Source organism: Lissotriton vulgaris, chromosome 3_1 (genome assembly GCF_964263255.1).
Source record: "Lissotriton vulgaris chromosome 3_1, aLisVul1.2, whole genome shotgun sequence".
In the NCBI taxonomy this organism is placed as follows: Eukaryota; Metazoa; Chordata; class Amphibia; order Caudata; family Salamandridae; genus Lissotriton; species Lissotriton vulgaris.
Genome location: NC_141689.1, coordinates 506,954,087 through 506,976,435, shown reverse-complemented (window position 1 = coordinate 506,976,435; position 22,349 = coordinate 506,954,087). Strand labels below are relative to the sequence as shown.

At 48.1% G+C, this 22,349-nt stretch overlaps 1 protein-coding gene across 1 annotated transcript in view; it reads right to left on the bottom strand.

Annotated features, from left to right (window-relative positions):
- WDR41 (WD repeat domain 41) overlaps window positions 1-22,349 on the bottom strand; it is a 624,116-nt gene that overhangs the window by 559,369 nt on the left and 42,398 nt on the right. The window contains exon 2 of the mRNA XM_086960751.1: window positions 1,274-1,389. Within this exon, the coding sequence (XP_086816877.1) occupies window positions 1,274-1,389 (116 nt within the window). The remainder of the gene's footprint in view (window positions 1-1,273; window positions 1,390-22,349) is intronic.

Below are 22,349 nucleotides of genomic sequence, written 5' to 3'. Positions count from 1 at the left end.
TGGAACCAAGTTGCACCATCCGAACAGCCCAAATTAGGTTGAAACCGATCTTTAGTTATGCGTGTTCCGGTTCAGAGAGACCTGGTTTGGCAGTTCGGGCTGGACTGTTCCTATTTGAGCAGGGTCAGGACTGATTTGCATATGACTGGGTGTGCAGTCATATGCATGATGGGTTGGAATACTACCCCGAGCGATTGCCAGTGGTAGACTTATTGCAAACATCCTCTTAGCACCTTTTGTGTATTTTATATGTAGTGGGTTTAGCCAGCAGTCGTGGGTTCATTGCTGCACAGTGCTACTGTAATCCGCTTTAACCGATTTATCAGTTTCTACATGAGATTACTAGGGTGACCACTTCCCTCCAGGCCATTATGGGCACTGTTGCTAATCCTGGACATTTGTATGATATCAGAATCCATTTTGGATGTTATAGTCTTTTTTGCCTTCACTGAACTAATAAGACTAACCTACCCCAAATCAATGATTTCTAGGTAAAAAGGTCAGGACTGGATTTATATTTTGTAATGACCTAGAATGAGGTGGTCACCCTGGACGTCACTGTTGTAATGGCAGAATTACCGATTTCCTTGTTTGTTGTCTCCGTTACAATTGTGCATTTTCTTTTGCCAACTTTTGATTGTCAGATTCCGGTTTATTGAGTAAATGTATTTGACGCATTACAGGATATTATTAAATGTGTTCTGTAACACACAACCCTGCCTGGACATTTATACATTATTGTGACTATAATAAATATGTTGGACTGTACCTAGATACGATCAACAACACTTGCATTGAGTTAGGTCTGGACTGCTTGCCCATCTCAATCCATAGAGTAGTTAAGGAGGCTTGTGCAGGCCAATGTAGATATTTTATTTGGTACACTGGTTAGCATGGATTCTAAGAATCCTAACTAATGGATTACTCAGTGACCCCTGAAGCTGCATTCCCAATAGACTGATCAAGACCTACACCAGACGTTCCACCTTGGACTTGCTCAGTAGGTTAAAGGGGAGTCTGATTCAACAGAATTCAGGATAGGGACTCGTAAAGAAAACATTAAGAGTTCTCAATGAAAGGTCGGAATGTACAAGTATGATTCACGGCATACATTGCAAATAGAACAAATGACAGTCTAACTGTTGTCCTAAAATCCTTCCATTTAACACAAAATTCTCTTAACTTATCACATAAAATATCAGAATAGCATACAATCAGAAGATACAAGATATTGGAGTGATAACTAGCATCAGGACCACTTTAGTATTCTTACCTGTATTCATCTATTTTCACTAGAAATCGCACTATGTCATGATGTCTTTTCAGCACCAGAAGCTCTGTGTATGGATTTTGGGTTTGCTCTTCTACGGTGTTTAGTACTGGTGATTTCTAGAAGGAGAGAAGTGAAATACACAGTAAAATAAAATATATTTTACATACCCATGACATTTTGTTGTCACAGTTCACTACAGCATTTTACATTAAAGGTAGGTCCTCAACAATGGAGTTACGTTTTACCAAAAAACATCCTTCTTCAACAGTATCCAGTCCCCGGACAATTATCGACCTAGTACACTTAAGAAGACACTGAAGAACCATCCCAAAACGCAAACAGGCCGTCCAAAGCCAATGACATATGTGTTTAAGAACCAGTGACAAAGTTATTTACGGTATTGTCATTTATTAATCAATACCAAAAGCAGTATACCAATTAACAATCACATAAAATTGCCAGCCCCAAAGTGGGAAGGAAAGAGGGGGAGGGAGGTGAAGTGCTCATAGGAGTGCAAGGTCAATCAATCAATCAAAGACATTTATAGAGCGCGCTACATACCCGTAGGGTCTCAAGGCGCTGGGTGAAGGTGAAGAAAAATTGCACAAAGCTCCAAGTAAATACTGATTTCAGTGTTAGAAATAAAGTCATAGACATTATAATACACATAGCCAAAATAAAGGCATACATTGAGGAATAATAAACACTTGACATTCAACGGTCACATACAACATTCAAATGTTATCGGGGGCATGTGCCGGAGGTCCAAAAAGAAACCAACAGTCGACGTTTTGACCACTTATATGTTAAGATGTTAAAAAACGGCAACCCTGAATTAAGTTGCGGACAGGTTGCAGAATATATCACTGTGGAATATAATACAACCTCCCGTTGATAACTCGGAGGTATGTTTTAGACTTATGATATGGCTTTTATGCTAGTTTGATCACGTTTTACCGAGATCCTCCTTGCACCTCATTGGTGATATTTCACTACTTTAACGGAGGTGTATTTGCAGTGTGCCCCTTTAAATAGTGCTGTATTAACACGCTACTGACACTGACTTTTGTATTATATTCCACAGTGATATAGTCTGCAACCTGTCCGCAACTTAATTCAGGGTTGCCGTTTTTTAACATCTTAACATATAAGTGGTCTAGGATTGTCTTAATGTAACAAGGTCCCTGATGCTGAGACCACAAATGGGGATTTTACATGTTCTTCGTTGAGGAACGTAAGGAATTGTGTCCTATCTATAACTTGTATCTGATTTAATGTAGACTGTGGTTTAACTAATCACTACCATTTGTCTCAACGCTTTAAGTTTTTGTCTCAGTAGATAGTCGTTAATAATAGTATATCTGTCAGACAGCACTGTGAACCCACCACTTTTGCGTTCCTTTGATTCTATGTTGTCTCCTCTGTAGATATGAATTTGTACATCTGAGATCGACCACGACTAATTGCGTGGCGGATCCTGTTCCCCGGTTTAGAGCCCAGTTGGGCCTTTACTCCATGGTAATGCATGATATCTAATATTACCATTTAAGATTAATCTCACCCCTATTATAAATTACAGTGCCAATGCCTGTTTTTAATTGTTTCAGAAAGAATTGCCCCACTGCTTCCCCTTCCCCGTGTAGATGTCCTGATGAAGACCCCGACAAAGGACTCAACATAGCCTATAGATAGGGGTCGAAACGTCGACTGTTGGTTTCTTTCCGGCACATGCCCCCGATAACATTTGAATGTTGTATGTGACCGTTGAATGTCAAGTGTTTATTATTCCTCAATGTATGCCTTTATTTTGGCTATGTGTATTATAATGTCTATGACTTTATTTCTAACACTGTAATCAGTATTTACTTGGAACTTTGTGTAATTTTTCTTGACCTTGCACTCCTATGAGCACTTCACCTCCCTCCCCCTCTTTCCTTCCCACTTTGGGGCTGGCAATATTATGTGATTGTTAATTGGTATACTGCTTTTGGTATTGATTAATAAATGACAATACCGTAAATAACTTTGTCACTGGTTCTTAAATCCTGAAATTCTCCAGTGTATGTAGTTCTACAATACGCTTCCATTGCGGGGACACCCCTATATATGTACCATATTATGCCCAGGTCCCCGCGACTATATGGGTAAAACCCTCCCTTTTTGTAAACAATGACATTTGTGTGACAGCAAGATCCAGTTGATAAATCACATCACAAAAAAGTGAAAGGTTTTCTGGTTTTGTTGACTCTCTCTATGTTCACAGAGCCAAGAACTACTCTAAAACTGGAGGAAGGCAGAATGCGGTAGATCCATAAAATGTACGATGATGGATTCAACCCAGATCTGTGACTGGGGTTGAGTGTCTGAAAAGTTTCAACGCTCCATCCATCACCTCCTTGTGTTTGCTTTGTTAGCCCTTAGTTGGCAGGGTATGCCCAGACGTGGGTCCCTTGCTCACTTTGCCACTGGATTCAAGCTAGCTTGGCTGATGAGGGGTGTTACCCACAAAACCAGTCCCAGGATGCTTGTTTCTGGTCCAGGGAAGACCTGACTTGGCAGTTCGGTCTGGACTGCTACCGTGAGGCACATGGTCAAGACTGATTTGAATATGGCTGGATCTGAACTTGGGGTGGCGTAGTGAGCTAAAGAACAATGATGGATTTGACTGAGATGTGTGACTGGGGGTGAGTGTCTGAAAAGTTTCAATGCTCTGTCCATCATCTCCTTGTGTTTGCTGTAAAATGTCCAAACACATCCATTGATGTATGACATGTTGGGATGTGCTGAGGATACACAAAATGCAGATTATAGGCTGGACGTCACCCATTGATATGTAGATCCAAGCTTAAAGCTATAGTGATGAAAGACAGAACTGGGACATTAGGAATAAGTGTATGGATTGTGCTGTATCGGCCAAATGACTTTGGTTGAGGGTTAGAGCATAGTCAATAGGAGTGAATGGGAAGTGTAGAAACGATGGGTGAACAGGATGTCTAACTGGGTGTTGAAGGTTGCTGCAAGGTGTAACAACTCCACAACATATGCAGTTTTTGGAAGTTTCATAGTTAATCGATCAAAGAAAAATTGGACTAATACTGAAAGAATAATAAATACCTCTAACTCTACCAACCATATGCACGGCTGTAAGCAAGGTAAGTGTCATCACTGTAAGCGGCATGTTCTCTTAAATGTTTACGTTTTTTCCCTGAAAAAACAACATCATTGACTATTTAAAAACAAGTTAGAATATCTGAAAAAGTGGTTGGTAATGTGAATTCTCACTGAAGGTACGACTAAAGAGAAACGGATCCAAGTAGCATGGTGCAGGTTGACCAGATTGATTGTCTGAGATATAAACCACGTATTTCAGCCTGTTATCTAGTGGCACTAGTTTGTGGTTACATTTATAACGCAATATTAAAATGTAATCATCTCGTGCAACTTAAAATATAAATAAAGTTGATTAAAAAAATTCTGAGAGTGAATGTGAATCTGAAAGAGAGAGGAGAAATATTACCTTCTTTCTATAATATACAGCAACGTTCTCTGAAGTCCAAGTCCTTGACTTGCAAATACTCGAGGGGAAAGCTAGGACAGTGGGCTTTAGCAGTCTCTCAAGTAAAGTTATATAATTCATAAAATACGGCTACATATGTGGCCCTTTCTAGGGGCTACTGTTTCAATAGCATGACTAAATAATTTGCTCCAAATTTTTGTTATGGAGCACAATAAACAGGAAAAATTCTAACAACGCATATCAAAACACAAATGTTATGCCAATGGCGCCTTGACATTCCATCTGTACCTTTCTCGTCAAAGCTATATATCATGTCTCCAAATCTTTTTTCACAGACATTAAAGCTGCCACAGCACAAAATGCCTACAGTGAACACTCTTTTTACTCTTCAGCTTGTGGGCGTGCCGTTCAATCCAGCAATTTTTACAACACACCTACAACGAGAGAGGAGAGAGTGCAAGAGAATAGGAGGAGAAAGCAAGAAAGAGATGAGATGGATATGTATGTGTGAGAGAGAGAGAGAGAGCGCTAAACATACAACAAAATTATCCTACAGTTCCAGGCCCATTGAAACAATATTTCTCCAAGTTTAACTGCTTGGCAATGATGAGAAATCAGGGGCCATATGATAAACAGTGCAATGGGTGTTTGCGACCATTTTTTTGGGCGCCAGTGCAGCTCGCAATGGAGCAGGGCGGTGTGCACTATACTTAATACTGCCTTGGGGGCTTGGTCAGAGGTATTCTATTCTGCAGTTTTCATATAGCACGTGGCTACCCGGAGGCCTCCCAGTGCTGCAACAGACACAGATCAGGAGCTGCAAGAGGATTAATCCCTGAACAGCCAGGTCTTCAAGGCTTTGCGGCAGGGAAGTTTGTGCTCCAGTAGACAGAGTTCAAGAGGTAGGGTGTTCCAAAGTTTAGACACCAGAAAAGAGGTGGAACGTCCACCCCACAGAGATCTTCGGATCCTAGGGACCTTCAGTAAAGGGGCAGAGGAAGATCTAAGAGGTTTCCCAGGAGACTATGGTGGAGGCTAAGGATGTTAGCAGTAAGGGGCCTTTTCTATTAATGGTTATATGCATAAAGCAGAGAGATCTGAACTAGAAGTTCACAGGTTTCTCAAAGGACGTCAAAGGGCCTAGTGGCTGCTATCCAGTACTGCAGAAATAATTTAAAAATACACCTATCCGTTGGTAGTGTCATCTCTCACCTTCCTGCCAGTTGAAATAATGTTTGTGTTAGTGAAAATAACATTTGTGCAACTGAAGACAATTATTGATTCCACTGGTCAGAGGTCCCGGTCATTGGCTGGAACACATTCCTTGTGATAAAGAATGGAAGTGATAAAAGATGGAAGCCTTTTCTAAAGCCAGTACATTCCATCGCAGAAACTAACTTTTTTTGTGAATGGGCTGATACATGCAGTCCTTGGTCGATGGCCTTCCTCAACCCACAGTATATCTCACTACATCCTACCAACAACGTTCTGATCTCAGTAATACCATGCATATCTTGGAACAAAGACAGGGAAGGCCTTAATTGCTGACCACAAGAAAACGGTTACAACTAATACCACCAGAGATGTAGTACATTTATTTCATTTATATGAACAACAAAAAACAGAATGGGTGTTTTGGCAGAAATGTGGTAAATAGCAACCTGTTTCACAGAGCGTAGTTACAAGTCAAAGTTGTTACAAACAAACGTGTAGCAGTGGATGAAGTAAAGACACAGCAGAGGGAACGGAGGGATGAAAAATGGGATTGTGATGACGGATTAGTTGATCCTTCCTTTTTTGAGATGTGTGTTTTTACAGCAATATGAATAGTGGAGGGGGAGAGGGTGGAGAGAAGTCAGTGGGGAGTGAGTTCCAGTGATGAGGTCCAAGCAAGGAAAAAACTGAAACGTAGACACTGTGCATGAAGGTTTGGGAGTAGCTAGAACACTATAATTTGCCATGTGGCAGGAAGGTAAATAGGTGACAAAGATTTTAGCTAGATTGCTAGGGAATTGGTTGGAATTACAGGACAAGTAGTTTGCTCAAGTCCTAGTTTTTGGCACACATCCATTCAAACTAATGACAATAGCGTGACATAGGGATATGTCTTGAGAGGTTATAGATAGTCCTGTGGTGAAATTTACTAGCTTATCTAGAAGGCAAAGATAAAGCAGCGGGGAGTACTAAGAAGATGTTGAAGTAGTCCAGCGTAATAAGGACAAATGCAGTGCAGAGAGCAATGTTTTGCCACTATGGTTGGGTATATGAGGACAGATTTTAGAATGCTCAGTAGTTGGTAAAAAGCCACTGATTACTTTTCCTTTATTCTGTGTCACAGTTTTGCCGCTGCTCACTATGTCTGGGCATGAAAAGTAAGGAGGGAAGGCTAGCGCTAAGGCCATGACCTGCTCTTCCCAAGCTGGTCTTTAGTTCCCTGTGGGCTGTATGCACTGGCTGTTTAGTAGGAGAAGCTACTCTGAGTGAGTCCGGGATGGTGCTACAGTCCATTTGGCTGCAATCCTGGAGTGCCTGACCCCTAAGATCTTGGAGCTGGCTACGAGGCACGGGACAACATGAAGACCTGCATCATCCCCAGGCACCTGCAGCTTGCTATCCGCAATGACGAGGAGCTCAGCAAGCTGCTGGGCAGTCACTATCACTCAGAGGAGTTGTAGCTAACATTAAGGCTGTGCTGCTGCTCAAGGAAACAGAGTCACAAGGAAGGTGACAAAGGCAACAAGTGAAGCACCACTGCCAGATCTACCAAGCACATCAAGTACAAGGCACCGTAGAAGCAACTGTTTTTAAAGACTGAAGATGCTTCTTATGGTTAACAATGCATCAAGTTTTTTAACTGATAGTGTCTGAATGAGAATGTCGGGAGACTTGTATAATACAAGTAGCTGCAGGTTTACCAGCAAAATAGATAATTTCACTTTCAGATGAGTTCAGCAAAAGCGCCATTCAGCATGGCAGTGGCATACTTAAATTTGAAGGGCAGGAGTAAAAGTTGGATGATTTGAGGATTATCTGCATGCAGGTGATACTAGAAACAACAGGAGGAATGCTATCATGAGATCTAACATAGAGAGAGAAAATGGCAATGGACATGGGAGGGAAAGGGAAGGAGATCCACCAACCACCTTTGGAGCCCACCCACCCCAACAAACCAAGCCCGGAACCTCAGCATCATCCTTTCGACTCCTTCCTCTCCATAAACCGCCACATCAATGCTGCCGCCTCCACCAGCTACAACTGCCTCCACATCCTCCGGAAGACTTTCAAATTGATCCCCTCTGACTGCAGAAAGACCGTCACCCACGCACTCATAACTAGCAGACTCGACTACGGCAACGCCCTCTTTGCTGGAATCAACAGAACTCTTCTACACAAATTCCAAACCATCCAGAACGCAGTATCTAGACTTGTCCTCTGGACTCCTCGTCACGAGCACATGACCAAACACCTTTGCGACCTCCACTGTCTCCCCATCGAGAAGAGGGTCACCTTCAAGCTCCTCACCCACACATACAAAGCCCTCAACAACATCGGACCCAAATACCTCAAAAAGAGAGTATCCTTCCATGTACCCAAGAGGAACCTCTGCTCCGCCGACCTCGCCCTGGCAGAGGTCCCCTGCATCCACAGAAACAAAACGGGAGGGAGAGCCTTCTTCCACACCGCAGCAAAGACCTGGAACAAGCTCCCTGTCAACAACAGACGCTCCCCGACCCTACAGAGGAAAGGCCTCAAGACTTGGCTTTTCGACTGACCTGGAGCCGCTCTCTCCCCCAGTGCCTTGAGACCGTCATGGGTGAGTAGCATGCTATACAAACCCCTGATTGTTTGAATGAACCAGCTGAGGCTGTGCCAATGAATGAAGACATAGCATGGCGACCAAAGGAACTAACATTAGCGATATGAGAGAAGGAGGTTTAGGTAGAGTGGAGTACTTTAAGGCTGAACTATATGGAATCAAAAGGGTTTTGAGAGGTGAGAAATAAGGCAAACATTTGAAGGTAAGCCTTTCCAAGGCTTTGGAGAAGAATGGACTCAGAAAACAATGGAGCTTAGAGGGAATACGGAAAGGGTCGCCCTCCACTCACAGTCAATAATATACAATGAGACCCAATCCAAATGGCGAGTAAATCTATCAGTGACATATGGGGGGTCCAATACATCCCACTCCCCACTACTCTCTTATCCACATTATAATGAGAATATGCACTGTGCTCTGCCTTGTTTAAAATATCTGTTCTCCAAGACAACCCAACAGAGCAAAGCTCTCAGAGTGACCCCAATCTTGGTTGTTCACAACAGTCCACACCACACATTGGACCTTATTCTAAATAGAGGAAAAATGTGCGAGAAGCAAGTGACCCCTCACGGAAACACCACCAAGCGGGGTAACTGGTATGCAATTTCCAGACAGGCCCCTGTCTCATCATCGGTGGTCACTCGCTCCTCGGGAAAATAAAGGTGATAGAAAAGAAGACGTGTCCAAAACAAACAACATATAAAGTGCTACAGTGAAGTGCAGAATATTCTGCTAGTGGCAAACACACACAAACATAATGATAGAGTGCCTAAAACCACACACAACACACCAATCCCTTATCCACTTTTATTCGTAGGGTGGTGATTGCGTGCTCTTGAGTATTAAAAAGGCTGGTAGCTAGTCATGCATACCATTACCTACAGTGCCGACATGTTTCACTGCTGTATAGCGTAGAGCAGTTTCATCAGGGCTGCACTCAAGTGCTGCCACTTCACTCTTTTTGGACACTCAGTTCTGTAACGTGCTGTCAATGGAGAACAGGTACGTAGGTAAAAATACAGCAGTGAAACATGTCGGCACTGTAGGTAATGGTATGCATGACTAGCTACCAGCCTTTTTAATACTCAAGAGCACGCAATCACCACCCTACGAATAAAAGTGGATAAGGGATTGGTGTGTTGTGTGTGGTTTTAGGCACTCTATCATTATGTTTGTGTGTGTTTGCCACTAGCAGAATTTTCTGCACTTCACTGTAGCACTTTATATGTTGTTTGTTTTGGACACGTCTTCTTTTCTATCACCTTTATTTTCCCGAGGAGCGAGTGACCACCGATGATGAGACAGGGGCCTGTCTGGAAATTGCATACCAGTTACCCCGCTTGGTGGTGTTTCCGTGAGGGGTCACTTGCTTCTCGCACATTTTTCCTCTATTTAGAATAAGGCCCAATGTGTGGTGTGGACTGTTGTGAACAACCAAGATTGGGGTCACTCTGAGAGCTTTGCTCTGTTGGGTTGTCTTGGAGAACAGATATTTTAAACAAGGCAGAGCACAGTGCATATTCTCATTATAATGTGGATAAGAGAGTAGTGGGGAGTGGGATGTATTGGACCCCCCCATATGTCACTGATAGATTTACTCGCCATTTGGATTGGGTCTCATTGTATATTATTTTTGGAGAAGAATGGGCCTGGACAGCTCATCTGTACCTTTCTCAAAAGACTTAACTCACCAAAAACTTCATCTATGCTCTCATCCAAGCTATATATCTCCCTATTTTTGTCACAGACATTACAGAATGAGATGGAGCAACAGTTGGTTGGGATTGATTTGAAAAGAAAAGCAACCTAATGCTAAGATATCTGGTTTGGGTAAAATCAAATCCCAATGGTGGCCCAGCAGTTCAATTAGAATATCTCAACAGAAAGAGGTCAAAACCCCACAACCTAGCCAACTTGACAGTATCAGCAGAAGTAACACTGAAAGTTAGAATAAATAGAAAACTTAACTCCCCCAGAAACCCTTACCAGGGAGATAAATGTAACCACCCACCACAACATGCTCACCCTACCAGATCTTCACCCAGTGGCAAAACCCACTGTGACTAAAATTTGAGCCAATAATCTTAGGTCAACCACAACCCACCCAACATGATCACGCATAACCAACTGGGTACCTCCTCTTGCAAAGCAAACCTCTCTTTAAGAAGGCAGAAGGTGGTACAAGGAGTTTGCCGATAAAGACACATATACAATACAAAACAAAACCACCATAATACTCCAATACCATCTTTATTCGTAGTTACATTTGTTTTCTATCAAGGTCTTGGCTGCTGGGACAATTAGTACAGGCTTTAGAGTGCAGAACCATACATGTGAATATTTTATCTGGTGACATGGTAAATTGGTCACTGGATCAAATATGCACACGTATGTTAGCACATGGTAAATAGGATCCTTTTCTTTTTTTTTTCTACGAACTACAACATTCACAAACGTTTTTGGGTTTGTAAACGTCCATTATCAGCCTCATTTTCTATCACCCATCTTCACAGGAAGCGACATGGTGAGTTTTCCACCAAAACGGTCTTTAAAAGAAGTCAAGCAAAAGGACTAAGGGCCACATGCATCAAAGTAAGGAATTGCAAATCCTAAATTGAGATTTTTAAGGAATCGCAATTTAGGAATCGCAGTTTAGGAATCGAAATTGCCTATGCATGTAGGTTTTGCTAAAATATTAGCAATTCCCACACATTCCTTAATTGGGAACTGCAAATTGCGTTTCGCAATTAAGGAATGGCTTCCCATTAGACCCATAGGAATGAATGGGATTGCATGCACAATTTGCGAGAACCAAATAGGTACTCGCAAATTGCTCATCCAATTTGAGAGGTGCAAGGGGGGCCAAAAGGCCAAAAGGCCAAAAGGCCACCCTGATGCACCCCCAAGAAAAGGTAGGTATGCACTTGTGGTGCAAACACATGCCCGAAGGGGATGTGTGTGCACCACAATTCACTTTGAAAAATGCATGTATTTGCATTTTTCAAAGGAATTGCAAATTACCATCAACTTGAAGTAGATGGTAATTTGCGATTCTAAATTGCGAAAAAGCAATTTGCGATTGCCTAACTGCATTCACAATTAAGAAAATCGCAAAAAATTGTAATTTCCTTAATTGCGAATTGCAAAAAAGGTACATGCATCTCAAAAGGCCATTTTGCGATCGCAATTGGTCGAATTTTGCGATTCGCACTAATTGCGATCGCAAAATGGTTTGATGCATGTGCCTCTTAATTTAATATCATCCATCTGCACAGAAAATGCCATCCATCAACCATCTGCACAGCAAATGACATCACTTCCTTCCTTCGCACTACTTCAGTCAACTCTTCCGGACATCACCCGGGTGTACCCATCAAAGGGCAGAACAGGCAAGGGCATTGTATTGCCTGTTTCATCCTGTTAGGACCAGATCTCCTGTTCCAATGAAACTTACATGGCAAGATAAAATCATGTGCATCATCCTGCACCCCACATTGCCAATCCTCATACCCAGATTTAGACCACCTGGGCACAGTACTCAGACAACACATAGACCCAACTTCATACACAAACCACAAACCACTACACACCCTCAAACTACAGAACTCATATTCCAACTAATGCTCATTAACTTTCACTCTGCAGTACTCCATGCACCAGCCATTCTAGAACTCACCACCTGTCACAAGCTTGATGCCCTCGTCAGTAACATGATTCATGCCACATTTTTGCTTATACTACATATTCTTCTTACAACAGGCAACAGCATCCATTGTGTGGACCACGCACATAATGTTATGTTATGTTATGTTAATAACATTTATTAGGCGCAACAGCTGCCCCAGCGAAGGGGCGTCCTGGCGCCTGATCATATGCAACAACACAACAGATCAGAGCTGAGAAGTGGGGACATTAGCTAGCAGAGATGAACAGGTGGGTTTTGATGGCCCGTCTGAAAAGAGTCAAGCTGTTGAGGGCGCGAATGTGTACAGGAAGGGAATTCCATAGATCCGCCGCCAGAACACGGAAGGAACGTCCTCCCATCCTGCTAAGCCTGAACCTAGGCTTGTTCACCAGATGCTGAGCTTCGGATCTGAGGGACCGCGTGGGGACATAAGAAGAAATAAGGCCTGTCAAGGCCGGGGGAGAAGAAAGCTTAAGAATCTTGAATGTCAGACAGAGAGCCTTGAATTTGATTCTCTGTCTGACCGGAAGCCAGTGCAGAGAGGCCAAAACAGGAGAGACAGAACATCGTTTCGGGAGACCTACAATGGCCCGTGCAGCAGCGTTCTGCACCCTCTGAAGCCTAGTCGCCTCAGCCTGGTTGACTCCAAGGAGCAAGGCACTCCCGTAATCTATCCGGGAGAGGATAGAGGTCTGAACCACCAGTTGACGCGTGGGCGGGTCGAAAAATCTGAGGACTGGTCTGAGTCCTCGCAGAATACCATAGCAGGTAGCTGCTGTCTTTTTTGTATGGCTGGTAAAAGAAAGATTAGAATCCAGCCATACCCCCAGATTTTTGACTTCGTCTACAGGAATGGGCATCGCCCCCAATTCGAGAGGCCACCACTGGTCTCCCCAGAGTTCCGCCTGCTTCCCTACAATCAGGACCTCGGTTTTCTTGGCATTAAGCTGTAGGCAGTTGTTACGCATCCAGCTAGCCACAGCTATAAGTCCTGCCCGGAATCTGGGTGCAGTCACCTCAGGAACCCCACTGAGTGTCACCGCCAGCTGCGTGTCGTCGGCATACGATGTCATCGTAAGGCCATATTGCCTGACGACGGCAGCCAGCGGTTTCACATACAAGTTAAATAATGTGGGGCTAAGGGCAGAGCCCTGAGGGACTCCCAGTTCCAAAGAATGGTACGAGGACTGACCAGGTGGAATGGCTACTTTAAAAAACCGGTCCGAGAGGAATGAGCGGAACCCACTGAAGAGCCTTCCCTACGATCCCCACTTCCTCCAGACGCCGCAGCAAAATGTCATGAGACACCGTGTCGAACGCGGCGCTCAGGTCTAACAAGGGATGAAGCCTCACAATTATCCAGAAGTCTCCCTACACCCAAGGCAAGCAAGTAAAACTCAGTTCCATGGAACTGCTGGCATGCCATTTCCTACTCTCTGCAATTCAGACAGCCACCTTCCATCTCATCTACTTTGCTTCCGGGCAGAACAATGTCTTCATGGATGAATCCTCAGATCTCCTCATAAATCTTACATGGTGGCTTAACTTCCCAGATAACACAGGCTCAAGAAATTCAAGCAACATCCAATTCAACCTCATCATTACGTTCAGTGTGGTACAGCATGTAACACAACCAAGACACTACAAAGGCCACATCCTTGACACTTGTCTTCTCAACTTCCTCAACAATCAAATGCAAACCATACATACCCCTGGAAAGGACAGGTCACTATGCCATTCCTATCTTCCTGCTCAGTGTCCTACCAACAAATGAAGGTCAACACAAAACAAGCATTTACTATGCAATAGGTCTCGCAGCATTAAAGTTTGAGTTTTTGGCATTGTATATAACAATCTTTTGCATAAATTCTTTGTTATAGTCTATATTGATGTTTGATGATTATTTGGAAGTTGTTACTTGTTGTTGAATAGCTAGCAATGCTGTCAAACATATTTATAGTCATGTTTTTTTTTCTGCATTTGTTAGTTAGTATTGTAATAGTGAACAATGTTATTTATATTTGTGTTGTAAAGTTCAGGGAGCTGTAGAGTGCCGGGCACTGTAGAGTGCAGGGCGCTGCGGTGCGCTGTAGAGTAGGTGCGCTGTAAAGTAGGTGCGCTGTAGAGTGCGGTGCCGCTGTAGAGTGTGGTGCGCTGTAAAGTGCGGTGTAGAGTGCGGTGCGCTGTAGAGTGCTCGGTGCTGCAGGGCACTGTAGAGCGCAGGGCACTGTAGAGTGCAGGGCGCTGCGGGGCGCTGTAGAGTGCGTGGCGCTGTAGAGTGCGTGGCGCTGTAGAGTGCGGGGCGCTGTAGAGTGCGGGGCGCTGTAAAGTGCGGGGCGCTGTAGAGTGCGGGGCGCTGCGGTGCGCTGTGAAGCGCTTTGCGCTGTAGAGCGCTTTGCGCTGTAGAGTATGGGGCGGTGCGCTGTAGAGTATGGGGCGGTGCGCTGTAGAGTATGGGGCGGGGCGCTGTAGAGTGCGGGGCGCTGCGGGGCGCTGCGAGGTGCTGTAGAGTGCGGAGCGCTGCGGGGCGCTGTAGAGTGCGGAGCGCTGCGGGGCGCTTTTGAGCGCGGGGCGCTGTAGAGTGCAGGGCACTGCGGGCGCTGTAGAGTGCGGGGCGCTGTAGAGTGCGGGGCGCTGCGGTGCTCTGTAGAGCGTGGTGCGCTGTAGAGTGCAGGGCGCGGCGGGGCGCTGTAGAGTGCAGGGCGCTGCGGGCGCTGTAGAGTGCGGTGCGCTGTAGAGTGCAGGGCACTGCGGGGCGCTGTCGAGCGCGGGGCGCTGTAGAGTGCATGGCGCTGCGGGGCGCTGAGAGCGCGGTACGCTGTAGAGCGCGTGATGCTCTGTAGAGTGCGTGGGGCGCTGTAGAGTGCGGGGCGCTGTAGAGTGCGGGGCGCTGTAGAGTGCGGGGCGCTGTAGAGTGCGGGGCGCTGCGGGGCGCTGTAGAGTGCATTGCGCTGTAGAGTGCGTTGCGCTGTAGAGTGCATTGCGCTGTAGAGTGTGGGGCGCTGTAGAGTGTGGGGCGCTGTAGAGTGCGGGGCGCTGCGGGGTGCTGTAGAGTGTGGTGCGCTGTAGAGTGTGGGGCGCTGTAGAGTGCGGTGCGCTGTAGATTGCAGGGGGCTGCGGGGCGCTGTAGAGTGCAGGGCGCTGTAGAGTGCAGGGAACTGCGGGGCGCTGTAGAGTGTGGGGCGCTGTAGAGTGCGGTGCGCTGTAGATTGCGGGCGCTGCGGGGCGCTGTGGAGTGCAGGGCGCTGTAGAGTGCAGGGCACTGCGGGGCGCTGTAGAGTGCGGGGCGCTGTAGAGTGCGGGGCGCTGTAGAGTGCGGGCGCTGCGGGGCGCTGTAGAGTGCGTTGCGCTGTAGAGTGCGGGGCGCTGCGGGGTGCTGTAGAGTGTGGTGCGCTGTAGAGTGTTGTGCGCTGTAGAGTGTGGTGTGCTGTAGAGTACGGTGCGCTGTAGATTGCAGGGCGCTGCGGGGCGCTGTAGAGTGCAGGGCACTGCGGGGCGCTGTAGAGTGCGTGGCGCTGTAGAGTGCGTGGCGCTGTAGAGTGCGGGGCGCTGTAGAGTGCGGGGCGCTGTAGAGTGCAGGGCACTGCGGGGCGCTGTAGAGTGTGGGGCGCTGTAGAGTGCGGTGCGCTGTAGATTGCGGGCGCTGCGGGGCGCTGTGGAGTGCAGGGCGCTGTAGAGTGCAGGGCACTGCGGGGCGCTGTAGAGTGCGGGGCGCTGTAGAGTGCGGGGCGCTGTAGAGTGCGGGCGCTGCGGGGCGCTGTAGAGTGCGTTGCGCTGTAGAGTGCGTTGCGCTGTAGAGTGCGGGGCGCTGTAGAGTGCGGGGCGCTGCGGGGTGCTGTAGAGTGTGGTGCGCTGTAGAGTGTTGTGCTCTGTAGAGTGTGGTGTGCTGTAGAGTGCGGTGCGCTGTAGATTGCAGGGCGCTGCGGGGCGCTGTAGAGTGCAGGGCACTGCGGGGCGCTGTAGAGTGCGTGGCGCTGTAGAGTGCGGGGCGCTGTAGAGTGCGGGGCGCTGCGGGCGCTGTAGAGTGTGTTGCGCTGTAGAGTGCGTTGCGCTGTAGAGTGCGGGGCGCTGTAGAGTGCGGGGCGCTGCGGGGTGCTGTAGAGTGTGGTGCGCTGTAGAGTGTTGTGCGCTGTAGAGTGTGGTGTGCTGGAGAGTGCGGTGCGCAGTAGATTGCAGGGCGCTGCGGGGCGCTGTAGAGTGCAGGGCACTGCGGGGCGCTGTAGAGTGCGTGGCGCTGTAGAGTGCGTGGCGCTGTAGAGTGCGGGGCTCTGTAGAGTGCGGGGCGCTGCGGTGCGCTGTGAAGCGCTTTGCGCTGTAGAGCGCTTTGCGCTGTAGAGTATGGGGCGGTGCGCTGTAGAGTATGGGGCGGTGCGCTGTAGAGTATGGGGCGGGGCGCTGTAGAGTGCGGGGCGCTGCGGGGCGCTGCGAGGCGCTGTAGAGTGCGGAGCGCTGCGGGGCGCTGTAGAGTGCGGAGCGCTGCGGGGCGCTTTTGAGCGCGGGGCGCTGTAGAGTGCAGGGCACTGCGGGCGCTGTAGAGTGCGGGGCGCTGTAGAGTGCGGGGCGCTGCGGTGCTCTGTAGAGCGTGGTGCGCTGTAGAGTGCAGGGCGCTGCGGGGCGCTGTAGAGTGCAGGGCGCTGCGGGCGCTGTAGAGTGCGGTGCGCTGTAGAGTGCAGGGCACTGCGGGGCGCTGTCGAGCGCGGGGCGCTGTAGAGTGCATGGCGCTGCGGGGCGCTGAGAGTGCGGTACGCTGTAGAGTGCGTGATGCTCTGTAGAGTGCGTGGGGCGCTGTAGAGTGCGGGGCGCTGTAGAGTGCGGGGCGCTGCGGGCGCTGTAGAGTGCATTGCGCTGTAGAGTGCGTTGCGCTGTAGAGTGCGTTGCGCTGTAGAGTATGGGGCGCTGTAGAGTGTGGGGCTCTGTAGAGTGCGGGCGCTGCGGGGCGCTGTAGAGTGCGTTGCGCTGTAGAGTGCGTTGCGCTGTAGAGTGCGGGGCGCTGTAGAGTGCGGGGCGCTGTGGGGTGCTGTAGAGTGTGGTGCGCTGTAGAGTGTTGTGCGCTGTAGAGTGTGGTGTGCTGTAGAGTGCGGTGCGCTGTAGATTGCAGGGCGCTGCGGGGCGCTGTAGAGTGCAGGGCACTGCGGGGCGCTGTAGAGTGCGGGGCGCTGTAGAGTGCGGGGCGCTGTAGAGTGCGGGGCGCTGTAGAGTGCGGTGCGCTGTGAAGCGCTTTGCGCTGTAGAGCGCTTTGCGCTGTAGAGTATGGGGCGGTGCGCTGTAGAGTATGGGGCGGTGCGCTGTAGAGTATGGGGCGGGGCGCTGTAGAGTGCGGGGCGCTGCGAGGCGCTGTAGAGTGCAGAGCGCTGCGGGGCGCTGTAGAGTGCGGAGCGCTGCGGGGCGCTTTTGAGCGCGGGGCGCTGTAGAGTGCAGGGCACTGCGGGCGCTGTAGAGTGCGGGGCGCTGTAGAGTGCAGGGCACTGCGGGCGCTGTAGAGTGCGGGGCGCTGCGGTGCTCTGTAGAGCGTGGTGCGCTGTAGAGTGCAGGGCGCTGCGGGGCGCTGTAGAGTGCAGGGCGCTGCGGGCGCTGTAGAGTGCGGTGCGCTGTAGAGTGCAGGGCACTGCGGGGCGCTGTCGAGCGCGGGGCGCTGTAGAGTGCATGGCGCTGCGGGGCGCTGAGAGCGCGGTACGCTGTAGGGTGCGTGATGCTCTGTAGAGTGCGTGGGGCGCTGTAGAGTGCGGGGCGCTGTAGAGTGCGGGGCGCTGTAGAGTGCGGGGCGCTGCGGGGCGCTGTAGAGTGCATTGCGCTGTAGAGTGCGTTGCGCTGTAGAGTGCGTTGCGCTGTAGATTATGGGGCGCTGTAGAGTGTGGGGCGCTGTAGAGTGCGGGGCGCTGCGGGGTGCTGTAGAGCGTGGGGCGCTGTAGGGCGTGGTGCAGAGTGCGGGGCGCTGTAGAGTGCGGGGCGCTGTAGAGTGCGGGGCGCGGTAGAGTGCGGGGCGCTGTAGAGTGCGGGCGCTGTAGAGTGCAGGGCACTGCGGGGCGCTGTCGAGCGCGGGGCGCTGTGGTCTGTGGTGTGCTGTAGAGTGCGGGGCGCTGTAGAGTGCGGGGCGCTGTAGCGTGCAGGGCACTGCTGGGCGCTGTAGTTTGCGGGGTGCTGCGGGGCGCTGTCGAGCGCGGGGCGCTGTAGAGTGCATGGCGCTGAGAGCGCGGTGCGCTGTAGAGTGCATGGCGCTCTGTACAGCGTGGTGCTCTGTAGAGCGCGGGGCGCTGTAGAGCGCGGGGCGCTGCAGAGCGCGGGGCGCTGCAGAGCGCGGGGCGCTGTAGAGCGCGGGGCGCTGTGTTGCGCTGTAGAGTGTGTTGCGCTGTAGAGCGTGGGCGCTGTAGAGTGCGGGCGCTGTAGAGTATGGGGTGCTGTGGGGCGCTGTAAGGTGCGGGGCGCTGTAGAGTGCGGGGCGCTGCGGGCGTTGTAGAGTGCAGGGCACTGCGGGGCGCTGTAGAGTGCAGGGCACTGCGGGGCGCTGTAGAGTGTGGGGCGCTGTCGAGCGCGGGGCGCTGTAGAGTGCGGGGTGCTGCGGGGCGCTGTCGAGCGCGGTGCTGTAGAGTGGGGGGTGCTGTAGAGTGCTGTCGAGCGGGGTGCTGTAGAGTGCGGGGTGCTGTAGAGTGCGGGGTGCTGTAGAGTGCGGGGCGCTGTAGTGCTATGTAGAGTGCGGGGCGCTGTAGAGTGCGGGGCGCTGCGGGGCGCTGTAGAGTGCGGGGCGCTGCGGGGCGCTGTAGAGTGCGGGGCGCTGCGGGGCGCTGTAGAGTGCGGGGCGCTGCGGGGCGCTGTAGAGTGCGGGGCGCTGTAGAGTGCAGTGCTATGTGATGTAGAATACTGTGTGCTGTAGAGTGCTGTACATTGTAGAGTGCTGTATGCCGCAGAGCGTTGTGTGCTGTAGAATGGTGTGTGCTGAAGAATGGTGTGTGTTGTAAAATAGTGTGTGCTGCACGGCCCCTGAACCAGTAAGAACTGACATGCTGTTCACAGTTGATGCGCACCCACGAGGTGAAATCCGAGCTCTGCGCTCGTGCACCCTCTGTGTCCACATTCCCAAATACGGGCAACATTAGTTGTCTTGCTGACAGCTTTCAATGCTTTCGCATTGAAAGCTAGGTCAGCTCGACCTAAAAAGGAGACTAAACCTTCAGATCTTTCAAAGACTTCTCCATAGACAACCTGACGCTTGAACTCCTCTCTCACCCTACCAACTTACCAATGTCAAGTATTACTCACTCCTAAAGAAATTTACGCTAAGCCCTGATAACATTGCCAACTACCATTTATCAGCAAGATAATTGAAAAAGAGGTCTATTTTCAACTCCAAGATCACATCAATGCTTACCATCATCTCCTGAAGACCTGGATGTCCAATGCCTACCTGAACATCAACTCAACAAGGACAGACATCCAGTTATTCACCAACAACAACAAACAAAATACTGTACAAACCGAGCTCAATGACAAGCACCTTGAAGGCTTCAAACCTCAACTTTCACCCAACACCGAGTCACTTGGATTCACACAGGACACCAACCTCACCCTCAAGCAACACACTGCCAAAAAACCAAAGACGCCCAGTACCAACTCTCTCTTCTAAAGAAAGTCAAACCTTTTCCCATATTCCATGGCCCACAAGACTCCACACTGGTACCGCTTAGGGGCATATTATATGCTATTGCACGTCTTATCCAGGGCCTGAAGAAATATTATAACAGCACGCCTATCCATTGGCTCCCTTTGCGGGCCTGCAACATCTTCAAAAATAGCTGCATCATTTACAAAACCATCACGACCAGAACCCCCGCTTATCGTGTAGACAAGTTCATAATTTCTGGTGGTACTTGGCACACTGCAGCCACAACACTATTAGACCGGCAGACTAAAAAGTGTAAAAATAAAATAAAAAAAACAAGTCAACAGACCTTTCCATCTACACACCCAGTATCTGGAACAACATCCCTGTATTCTTGAGGACATGAGGATTGCCTCCGGGCTACTCCAATTTAGGAAAGAATTGGACTCACCTCTTTAAAGAACACTACATTACAGTGCATTAACTGTCAACACCCCATCAATGTGCAGCACTCTGCTACCTTTTGGCTAGGTGCAAGCTATAGAAATAGCATACACATGCATACATACATCCTGTTAAGAGGTTCCCATAACCACAAGTGCAAGAGAAAGAGACTGATAATTCCTCCACCTAGCCCACCTATTACAATCCAGAGGAAACAAAATCATAATCTTTGAAGCCCTCAGCAGAAAAAACAAGCAACAATCGTCCTAGAAATGCAATATTTCGAACAATTCGTGAACTCACTGGAGTAAAAGCCAGGCTACATACTCTCAAAACAGAACTGTGAGAAAGCTGAAAACAAAATACCAATATTGGTCTGACCACACTTGGCTCTCTATCAACAATCTTTACATGAACACATAAAAGCAGAAGGAAAATTTACCAAACAATCCCTAGGCAGCAGTGGTGTGGTGCTTAGATAAAGGTCCCCTGGTATTTTTCAACAAAAACATGACATAGGTAGAGCACCGAGGCTAAATCTGAACTAATATCAAGCACTTTCGTACATTACTACATTAAAATATTTCAATGAAAGTGAGTAGCCACCAGACAACAGAAGAAAACAAGCAGAAAAGACAAATAAATACAGTATAAATAGAACAAGGCAACCGTGAAACACAAGGGCTTCAAATTAGAATGAAAAAGGAGAAAATCCGAGTTAGGGGTTAAAAGGATCAGTGTAGACTCCAAAGTACACACAGCTATCATGCTGGGGATCAGAGCAATGAAACTATAATACAAGTACTCGACATATGGCCAAGTTAAAGGTCACCAGTAGCTTGCCAATCAACAGACCTCAAGAAAACACTAGCCAGTCAAACTATGTAAACATCTCTTAAATTTCTGCAATTAAAAAATCATAAAGATCCCAAAAGAACTAATTATTAAATAACACCCTCTCCAGCGGTTTTTCTATTTTCACTCATTATAAACCTACCCAATATCAGCCTATCGTTTCTCAAAACAATGAACTAGAAGGTGTTGAGCACAGCCAACTGGATCAAAATATCACACCACCAGTTGAACAGCTAGCTATTTGTATAACATAGTCTACACATCACTACTGCAAGATTTGGTCCGATAGCACAAACATCTTTTTCTTCCACAGAACATACTATTTTGACACCTTTGTTCAAAACATAGTCAGCAGACCATACAAACTCGCCTAACTTTAGGCCAATCCTAAATATCCCATTTCCAAGTAATATCCAGGAAACATAGGCCATCCACCAACTTCAGAGATTACTTTAAATAACAGCTTACTACATGGATAACATGTACACCTGCTCAGAGAAAAATGGTCTTACTAGAAAACAGACACAATCTATAGAATACTCTAGATGAGAACCAACTGACATGCCAAATCTAACTAACTCTACTGGCAGAATACAAAATCTACAGGACACAATATGACAGATTGCTAAAAACTGATACAACAGCTGCATGACTTGATTTGATTTACAAATTTGAAAACAGCAACAATCACCCTAAGGCACCAAGGCGCTAAAGACCGGCCGTCCAGAAGAGGCTTGAAAAAGAGATTACCCCAGATAGATGCTAGGCCAAGAAAAGGCAGGTCTTAAGAGCCTTTCTGAATGGTAAAAGAAGTGAAATGGGCCAAAAGGGCGAGAGGAAGGGAGTTCCAAAGTTTGCAGCTGACTGAATGGGAATCTCAGGTGTAGCCCTAATGTAAATTCGAGATTTCCAGATAGAACAGAACAAATAGGCCTGAATAAAAGCACAAAAAGATTGTGCATTAAAAAGTTGAAATATGTACTACCACAGGATTTGCCCTATCCCCACTTGTCTTCAGTAGATACAAATAACTCATGGCTCATGTTATAAAACAATACCAACTCCAGATCAAAACGTATGCAGTGTGTGGAAAGAGGAGTGGAAAGACAAGCAAACATCACTGCTTGTCTGGAGCACGTCATTTTCTCTCATGAAACAAATGGT